General features: G+C 33.9%; 1 protein-coding gene and 1 long non-coding RNA gene across 2 annotated transcripts in view; both read right to left on the bottom strand.

Moving 5' to 3' along the window:
- Positions 1 to 4,354, bottom strand: part of LOC100741125 — a 14,747-nt gene extending 10,393 nt beyond the window's left edge. The window contains exon 1 of the long non-coding RNA XR_004460825.1: positions 4,242 to 4,354. This is a non-coding gene — a long non-coding RNA (uncharacterized LOC100741125). The remainder of the gene's footprint in view (positions 1 to 4,241) is intronic.
- LOC100743608 (jmjC domain-containing histone demethylation protein 1) lies at positions 3,324 to 10,163 on the bottom strand. Its single transcript, XM_033318357.1, has 8 exons — positions 9,893 to 10,163; positions 9,531 to 9,810; positions 8,767 to 9,454; positions 8,365 to 8,689; positions 7,981 to 8,278; positions 7,593 to 7,888; positions 4,702 to 7,518; positions 3,324 to 3,438 (listed from the first exon to the last, which is right to left on the bottom strand). The coding sequence occupies exons 1-7, from the start codon at positions 9,941 to 9,943 to the stop codon at positions 6,505 to 6,507; spliced, it is 2,952 nt and encodes a 983-aa protein (XP_033174248.1). The 5' UTR covers positions 9,944 to 10,163; the 3' UTR covers positions 3,324 to 3,438; positions 4,702 to 6,504.
- Positions 10,164 to 10,211: the final 48 nt, after the last annotated feature.

Below are 10,211 nucleotides of genomic sequence, written 5' to 3'. Positions count from 1 at the left end.
TATATATTTACAGTAGTGTTATAGTTTTAGAACATTATTTGTATGGTCCTAAAACCTGTTCCATTTATAAAAATTTTACTTGTCATAAACAATCTGACAATACTGAGTATAGTGAAACTGAATATACCGAAGCTAAATTGAAAAAAATACGCTGAATTTTAATCACGGGTAGATCGTGTTCTTTACGAGAGCTTTTCACAGAGATGATACAAACAATGTGAGATACTTTAATTATACAGCTAGAGTTAATTTGAAAGTATTAAATTATTACAGGTAATTAAATTCTTATTGCTCGGTACTATTATCACTCTTAAATTACGTACATAATATGCACGCTAACAAAATAAAACGGGAAAGTAAATTTATTAAAAAAAAAAAAAAAGAAAAAAGAAATCACGTATGTACATTCGTTTACATACAAACATTCGGCATTACGTTTGACTTAACTTAGGTCAAAAATTAATATATTTTATAATTAGGGTATGAGTTTACATGGTCCACAAACTGCTTTACCTTTGCAACTTTTAAATGAATTAGTAATCTTCACGTTGGATACCCTTCCAAACACAATAGAAATAAATATACCTCTTCTTTTGTAACAATATATCGGCGAATGATGGCGTCCGTGTACTAATCTGCTGAGTCTTTCATAAGACTATAAATGTTAATATTTGTTTTTTCATCCACATCTGTATTTTTTAATCCATATTTTATTTCCATCCATATTACATATTATACATATATTTACATATAGACTTGGAAAATAAATACTAAACGTTCGCATTTTCAGCAATACGACAATAAAATCTTTCATATCAATGCAAATGTTGCATTTCGACTTCATAGAATACTGAGTATTAAGCGAGTAATGATTTTCTTGGTTGACAAGGTCAGTAGAACCTAATATTTCGTTTTTATACAATTTTAGTATTAGGAATGTTAACCACTGATATATTTCGACGTATTTTAGATTCAAGTAGTGTAAGTTTCTATTAGTCACCTATGTTTTTTTTAGAATCTGCATTACTTATTTAATATCCTGTATTCGTGAACATTTTTTCCAAGGCACTAATATAACATTCAGTAATCTCATTAGTAAAATATCGTTATTTACATCTGTGAAAAAATAGTTGGAATTGACTGTAAAGTGTAATAGGTAAAAACAATAACGTGATATTGCCAACACAGTGACTACAATGCTAAAATGGAAATAAAAACCCATTAATTACATTTGTAACTTTTACAAGTAAGTAACGGTTCTATAGCGTCTAATTTTGCAAACAATCATTTAATATATTAAAAAATGCACGAAATTATTAGGAACATTTTCACTATATGTAATACTTTCAACAGTTATAAACTGTTAAATATATCTCTTTCCTTTTTGTCTTATTTTTTTGTATTTTTATCTTTTTATCTATAGTTTATTCTAATTAAAATATTCTCTAAATTTTCTTCAAATACATCCAACAGTATCTGACACTGTGGGCAGAAAATCATGAGCTACGAGTAAAAACTATTTATGGTCTAACTCAACAAACTGGGAACCGTTTCATTCTAGCCATTAACGGCTGCAGCTAGTTTAGGCAGCTCTAGCAGAGTAGAATCATTCATTACAATGTGGTACGAATGTGAGATCTTTTCTTTCTCATGAATTGCTAGGCGCTGCCATTTTTCTTCCAATCTGTTCATCAAATCTTCCCTTCGCATTAAAGCGTCCTTGATCGTAGATTGTTCATCTTCGTCCACCCATTTCTTCCACATGGCTTTTGCATCGTCACTAAAATAATATATACAAAAACAAAGATTATTAAAGATTAATAGAAAATTACAATAAAATAATTCTAATATTTTTCATCATTCTTATGATCCAGGATTACTTATAACTCGACTTCCCAATTCTTTTTTATTATGTTTTCATTCATCTACCCTTATACCATTCGCGTCTTTATCGTTAGAGACTCCATCGTAGACTACCTATTTGCGATCTATCGAGGGTCGAATGTACGGCGTATGGGATGACGAACGCTTTGGTACGTATTTACGAAACACTCGACGAATGTAAGCGGTTAGTGTACATCGAGAGATAAAGAGAGAGCGAGAGAAAGAGACGCGAATGAGACACGGCTTTCGGTTGCAACTTTGACGAATTTCGACGAATTCGAGAGATGCTATTTGTCGTCTTAGACCCTTAACATCGTTCACGGTCACATACCGATATTGTAACAAATCTGGTCATCAGATGAACATTAAAGGAACTTACAATACATTTGCAGATAAGTATTTTCGAGTTCTATTCGTACATATATAATTTTATGTATATTATAGTCGAATCATCTCGTTCGTCAGCAACGGTCATGAAATAACATTTCCAACAATCAAATGAAACTACTATTGTAATTTGATAAAATTTACCTGTACATTGTTGAATCCGTACAGACTTTTTCTCGTTGAAGAAGTTCCGCTTCCCTCTTATCGATGTTGTCGAATCCACACCTTCTCGATTCTTCGTCCAAATCGATGTTCTCCGTATGATACATCCTCTTTTCGCGAATTAGTTCCAGCCTGTTCTTCATGTCCCTCAACCGTAGAGCCTCGTCCCAACAGTGCTTGTTGCACGCCTGCGTCTCTTTCTTCTGGATATCCTCGATCTTAGATTTCAGTTCCGTGTGGGTCAAGTAAAGGAACATCTGCCTCGAGAGATTCTTGTCCTCGGGAATCATTCGCAACCAGGGCATGGTTTTCTCAACTTCGAACTCCTGAGTATCCTTCTTTTCTGTGTTTTGATCTCTGTCGTTATTATATTTGTTTATCGAGCTTTCTATCTCATATGTATCCACACTATCTTGATCAATTTTTTGATCGGAAATATCATCCTGTTCAGCGAGATTCTTGGGTTGTTCGTCTTTCGGACTGACTGGACTACTTCCGCTTAATGTGTCGTTTTTAAAATCGTTTTCCACCATATCTAGTTCTGTTGCGGTCTCTTTATCATCTACACTAGGAGGAGCTTCTTTATTTGGCGAACCAGAATCAGCAGACGAACTATTTGATGGATTGTCGTCAGATTCGTTAGTTCTCATGTTAGTATTTTCTAAACTTTGATGAGCATAACGAGCCGAATACTTGGAAACAGGCCTTCCAGGTTCGTGGTACGAATATCCTGGATACGGAGGATAGCGCAGAGGTTTCGGTTCCTTTTGCGCAATTTCTTCTTCCTGAGGGATCTTATCGCTATTTTCGCTCATTTTTAAGCCTCTACGATGAAAATTTTAGTCACTTGAACGAACATTTATCGAATCTCCGTAAGCACGAAAGTACTGAAGATTAGTACCTCTAAGAGTGTCCCAGCTTGTACTGATTGACTCTCTCGATATCGTCCCAACCTTTAAACACGAGACAAGCTTCTGTTGATGATCTCTTGACAATATTTCGAATCTGATTAGAAAAAGACAAAATTTAATCAATCATCGGATACGAAATATCAAATTAAACAGCAACAAAAATTGTTGAAAGAAGAAAAAAAGAAGTATAAACATCCTCAGAAAGAAGTTGATAAAATGGCAATGTTAATATCAGAAAGTGAAGATGACGATAAGAATGAAGAGGAAGAGGAGGAAGAAAAAGAAACGGAATCAGAAGAATCAGAATCTAAGGAATCTGAAAATAAAGATGAATTTCTAGAAAGTCAACGAAATACTTTACAGGTGATACAAATTGTTATACGACGTGTCAAATAAGAATCTCTTAATTGTACATATATTTTGACACAAACAAGCCCCTCCGCCCCCCAAAAAAACGCGGACAAAGTTTAGCTGCAATTGTGCCCCTTAAAGCATAAGTCGACAGATTGAAAAATGATTTAGTAAGACAACGGGGAAATAATCTCACTCTCCGGGAAGATCTTGACTACGTGTTAGCAGAGTTAAGTTAATGTAAAAAAAGCATGTCTAAGAATGATTATGAATAATTGTATACATACACATATAATTATTACATCTGGAAATATAGAAAATATTATGTTTGAAAAACCAAAAGCAACTATTATACGCATACTCACTTATCGCCTAACGTTTTTTGTAGAAAATTATACAAATACAATTTTTGTTCAATCAACTGCAAAGTACAGAGCTATTATGTTGTTGTACCGATTATTAAACGCACCGATTATTATAAAACGCGATAATTTATTTTCTTTAGTATCTATGGCAAATATCTTATGTACGCGTGACGATACTTACGCTGTCCTTACTCGAAATGGTGTAACGGACCGGAGATAAAATATCAAACCGTATCTATTGATCGAAACAAAAGACGCAATGCCTGTCGCGCATGTCATGTTATGTGTGTTCTATATAACACATCTATACACATCTATCGTAATGTTTCCCATGAACGCCGGAAATGTTTATATGAGATTAGGAATATTGCTCTTTTGCTACTTTGTTGTTAAATATTTTTTAATAAAGACGACTATTACACGATCATCAAGTTTCTATACAGTTTCTAAAAAATGAATACAATACTTACATGCTTGCACTTGAAATCAATCAACGAGCAGGTTATTTCCAGAATGTACAAGCTATATTTTTTCAACGATGATATTTTATTTAGAGTACACAATAACATAAATCACTACGTTTATTACAGCTTCAACGAAACTGCAACTACGCATTAACGTAGTTTGAAAAGAACGTTTACCTACATCTAACATGACGTATGATAAAATCCCTAGTGATGTTTCTTACACTGGCGTCGCAAACATTTCACTTGCATATAGTTTACATTACAGGCGTATAGTCATCGTCGTTAACAAATATATCAAATTTTTGTTTCATAATTATATGTTTATTGAACAATATCTTTTTTTCCTATTTTTCTGTTGCATCGACATTTCTGCTAATACAATTAGAAAAGGAATGTAAAATGCCGAAAATAAATGAGCAGAGATGATAGCGGTATTTTTAAAATTCAAAATTATATTTGAAAAATCAGAATATCACTATTGTTTTCCAATGGGTTACATATTCTATGTATATATACAGTAGAGTTATAGTTTTAGAACATTATTTGTATCTTAAATGGTCCTAAAACCTGTTCCATTTATAAAAATTTTACTCGTCATAAACAATCTGACAATAACGAGTATAGTGAAACTAATTACACCGAAGCTAAATTAAAAAAAATATGCTGAATTTTAATCACGGGTAGATCGTGTTCTTTAGGAGAGCTTTTCACAGAGATGATACAAACAATGTGAGATACTTTAATTATACAGCTAGAGTTAGTTTGAAAGTGCAGGTAATTAAATTCTTATTGCTCGGTATTATTATCACTCTTAAGTTACGTACATAATATGCACGCTAACAAAATAAAACGAGAAAGTAAATTTATTAAAAAAAAAAAAAAGAAATCACGTATGTACATTCGTTTACATAAAAACATTCGACATTACATTTAACATAACTTGGGTCGAAAATTAAAACATTTGTGTAATATACATGTTTCTCAGCATAACGTTAATTATATATCTAATATGAAATAGTATAATCAAATACGTTTCATTGCGCGATTTCAGTTTTATAATTAGGGTATGAGTTTATATGGTCAACAAACTGCCTTGCTTTTGCGACTTTTGAATGAATTAGTAATCTTCATGTTGGACACCTATCCCAAACACAGCAGAAATAAATATACCTCTTCTTTTGTAGCAATATATCGGAGAATGATAGCGTTGGTGTATTAATCTGCTGAGTTTTTCATAAGACTATGAATGTTAATATGTTTTTTACCCGCATTTGTATTTTTACATCCACATAGAATTACAAAATAAATACTGAACGTTCGCATTTTCAGCAATACGACAGTAAAAATTTCCATATCGATGTAAGTATTATATTTCGATTTTATAGAATACTGAATATTAAGCGAGTAATGATTTCCTTGATTGGCAAGGTTAGTAGAACCTAACATTTCGCTTTTATACAATTTTAGTATTAGGAATGCTAACCATTGCTATATTTTGACTATTGTAGATTCAACTAATGTAGGTTTGTATTAGTCACTTATAAATATTTTTTTTAGAATCTGCATTACTTATTTAATATCCTGTATTCGTGAAAATATTTCTGAAGAATGCACAGAGCTATCCAGGCATAAAGGAAGACAGCATCTACCATAATAAAAAGCAGAACATAAAAAATATTTTGGTCATTTCAAATCATATATAAGCAGTAGTTTCCTTTTTTCTTCTTCGCCCAGATTGCACGGTGACATCGATAAAACTGAACATTATCAAATAGAAATCCTATACTAGTCAGGTCCATTCTCTTATATTATGAAGATGCGATATAGTGTCAATGGGTTTTTGTGATAATAAATAATTATTAATTGAAATCCAGTACTAAGTTCATTGCCATTTCTTATGGTTTTACACTGTAACCAAATTGCACTTGCCGAAAGTCTTCGTAACAGTTTAAAAAAAGGAAAAAAAAATACATGTTTTCATGTAACTTTAACTTCTGCTTTAAATTTCTTTTCTTCTACTAATTTAACATCAGTTACATGCAAATTATGAATACTTTTTGCAGCAAACTTAATTACAGATTGAGTTGAGACTTGAGTAGTGTGTCTAAGATCTAAACGTTTAAGCACTTTACATCTCGCCAAATGATCTAATGTTGCTTCCGTAAGTAATCTACAGTTTGCCAAATTCAATGATGCCAGGTTCGTCACTGCTTGCGCTGGTGGAGTTGCTAATTGAGCTACACCAGCATCAGTAACTCTACCACAAGAAGAAAGATCTAATGTCTCCAAATAGGGTAAATGTTGAACTATATATCTCAAAGCTACATCAGTTATATCACATCCAGCCAAAGATAAATTTTTAAGATGTTTTAGTCTTGAAGTTTTATCGATTAGACCAGGCCTCGAATCTGTAGGTGGACTGAGCACTTCTCTCAAACTCGAATCATTTAGTCCAGATACATGACTTAGATCTAAGGTAACGAGTGGTGGACAAGTGCATGTTCTTAAAGCACAGACTCCAGTCCACGTACAACCTTGTAAAGATAATGTTCTGAGCTGTGGTAATCTACTTAATAGCCAAGCTAATTGTCTTTTAGTAACATTCGTCCAGTCAAGGGACAGATTTTCCGGTTGGCGGCGTATTATACCAGTTAAGTGTAAAGCTGTTAGATGGGAATGAGACATATCCAATTTTCTCCACAAACTAGGATCTATACTATATCTGGCCCATGTACGGCAAACCAAGGCACAATTCGCCAGGTCCTTTATATTTAAAAATCTAAAAATAGCAAGTAATGCTGTCTTGTCATATGCTAAAGATTGTCCATTAAAATCGGGCCCTGGTCTTTGAACAGGCGGAAGTGGAACAGGCCTAACCACCACGTGGGGCCTCTTCAATGACTTACTACTTGAACCAGTTAATTGTACAGCTAATTGTGTACGCAAAGCTGTTCGCTGTTCACCCTCAGCCGGTTCTCTGTCATTCCATGCCTGGAATTTTTTGTATAGAAACCATGAATAATTTCGTATTCTTAGACCGTTTCAGATTCCATTTGGGGACTTACATCGCTGGGATCGGGTCTTGAACGTTTACTTGGTGTGGTAGCCCTTTCAGAATCTGTTGTGGGTGCTGATGAAGCTGCACTAGATACGGAAAGTTTTCGAGCACGAGCCTTAGGTTGTCGTGGTCTACAATCTAGATTTCGACCACTTTCACAACACTCGGGACATTCCCAACTGTTCGGTAAATCGTCGCTGACGGTTATGGTTTGTGGATCCAATCCTATACATTCAGGATGTACAATGTCGAAGCATATCGAGCATTCTACTAAACTTGACGGAGCTGTAGGTGTTGGCTTTCCTGTATCGAAGATTAAAAATGAAGTATCTCTACTTATTACCTTAACAATAGATTGATAACTCATCGAAAGAAATAAAGAAATAAATAAGTACCCATTAACGGTGCAGGCGGTTGACCCCAACCATCTAATCGACAAACTTTACAAGCTGCAGTAACTGGAAGCATAGGCCTCAAACATTGCCTCATTAAACACGTTTGCTTAGCACGACCACTTCCACCAAATTTTACCATATCTTGACAGTACATACATTCTCCACAATCAGTTCTTGTACATGCTTCGCACTTCTTACATCTAGTACGCCTACGTCGCGGAAAAGCTCTTTCAGACTTTTCTTGCGAGTGATGTCTCTGAATCTTTGTAAAACTTTTCTTAGTTATCCTCAAGCGTTCCTGTTATACCAGTAATGCCATAAGATATGTGTAAATATGATGTAAGAAATAAACATTATTAATAAAATTTAACATTTTATACATACTCTTTCAGCAATTGTCAATGGAGGTGGAGGTGGTAAAACAGGATTCCCTGTTACAGCTGCTTCTGGATTATCATGTCTATGTTGTTCTACTAGACATCGAACATCATGAATTAAGGCAACCGGATCACGAATTAGCTCAGGCACATTCTTCTTCGTGGAAGGTAGTGAATGTAGATACATAACTATTGCTTTTAAACCATGCAATTCAAATGGTGTTAAATGTACATGTTGGTGGTGTTGTGGTACTGAATGTTGACGTTGTGATTCAGAAATATCCAAGTGACTTCTGCCTAGAAGAACATGAACATATCTCTCCAAAACATACCTGTAATAAATAACAAAAAATCGCTGTATAGATAATATAATAGATTTCTTTTGAATCTCTTAAATAGTTCATCATACCATAACATTTCGGTGAAAAATGGATATCTGAATTTTTGTGGCACTTTTGTATGTTCTTCTACTTGTGCAACTTTTAATTGTTTTTCAATACCAAAACTGTGTAAAAAGTTTCCACCAAATACTAAAGAGTCTTGAGGGGTATACACAGCATGAATCCAACCAGTTGGAATAAACAAAGTCATGCCAGCTGTTAAAGTTATCCTACCACATCTTTCTACCATGTCTCCAAAGAATACATCAGATTGTTTACCACTTAATACCCATTCTTGGTAAAGAGTTAAATTCTTTTCAGTAGGAGGAATAAGCCAAAATATTTTACCACCTCTTAAAATGTGATACCAAACACTGGTTCCACCAAAATCAACATGAAAGTCTGTATAACAACCCTTTACAGACATGAGACAATACTTTTGCACTTTTGGATACATCATATCTTCCAACAGATTTGTAGATTCTACTTGTGCTTCTTTTAGGTGTCTTGGCCATACAACATCTACCCAATCAACCTGTCGCACTATTTCAGGTGATTGTACATAATTTTCTAACTTGGTATGACTGAACTCTAATGAAATTACATTTAACAGTCGCTCTTTGTTGGGATCTTCATAATACTTCTGCCATTCTTTCATTGTCATATCTTCATTCTTCTGTGTATTAACATCCATTACATCCAATATCCTTTTTGAACCTGACAAACATTAACAATGAATATTTTTTAATAATCTGGATATTAAATAAAATGTGTTTAATTAAATTAAACATACCAACACAAGTCCTGACATCATTCACAGTAAAATTTGTACTGGGGACTCTTAATCCCAATCCAGATTTATCCCTAAAGAGTAATGGTATGCTCAGACCATGCTTTTGCAGGTATGCTAAATTGAATTCAGAACCTGCCATTTCACGGAATAACCCGGTGAAATTGTTAAGGTTGTATCTTTCACACTCGATTTTTTCATCGAGTTGGAAAGTCCTGCGACCCTCAATTTCCTCATCGCCTATGGTCCAATCGTCTGTATATAACTTTCGAGTTCTTTCTCGCTACAATAAAATTCATGACAAATATGATTTTTTTACAATTGGAATTAATGTTAAATTAAAAAGTTATGCTAGGTTTGTTTACCAATTGACGCCTTTTTGGCAGAGAAGTAGAGTCATCGGCCATTGCAGACATGCTGTCAGAAACGTATCACCGAAATCTCATCGAATATTCAATGTATATTGTCCTTTGAAGGTCAAACTAGTTCCTTTAATATTATATAAACACAATCTCGTTTATTATTTACATGTCACGCACAATAGTCTAATGTTAACATCGAACTTTTCTTTGATTTTACTTTCCCAGTAAAATGAGGTCCCCATTTTGTTGCCGGCCAATGCTACCAATAAGAGCTATAAAGAATCTCACATCATTTCATATAATGTTATGTTACATCTAGTTA

This window comes from Bombus impatiens, unplaced genomic scaffold (genome assembly GCF_000188095.3).
Source record: "Bombus impatiens unplaced genomic scaffold, BIMP_2.2 scf_0017, whole genome shotgun sequence".
NCBI classification, from domain to species: Eukaryota; Metazoa; Arthropoda; class Insecta; order Hymenoptera; family Apidae; genus Bombus; species Bombus impatiens.
Note: the sequence above shows the minus strand (reverse complement) of the source record. Positions and strands in the feature narration are given on the sequence as shown.

Coding starts and splice junctions, on each gene's coding strand:
- LOC100743608 (XM_033318357.1), bottom strand. CDS start 9,943: ATGTCTGCAATGGCCGATGACTCTACTTCTCTGCCAAAAAGGCGTCAA. Junction 9,455..9,530: donor TGATGTCAGGACTTGTGTTG/GTATGTTTAATT, acceptor AATGTTTGTCAG/GTTCAAAAAGGATATTGGAT. Junction 8,279..8,364: donor CATTGACAATTGCTGAAAGA/GTATGTATAAAA, acceptor CTGGTATAACAG/GAACGCTTGAGGATAACTAA.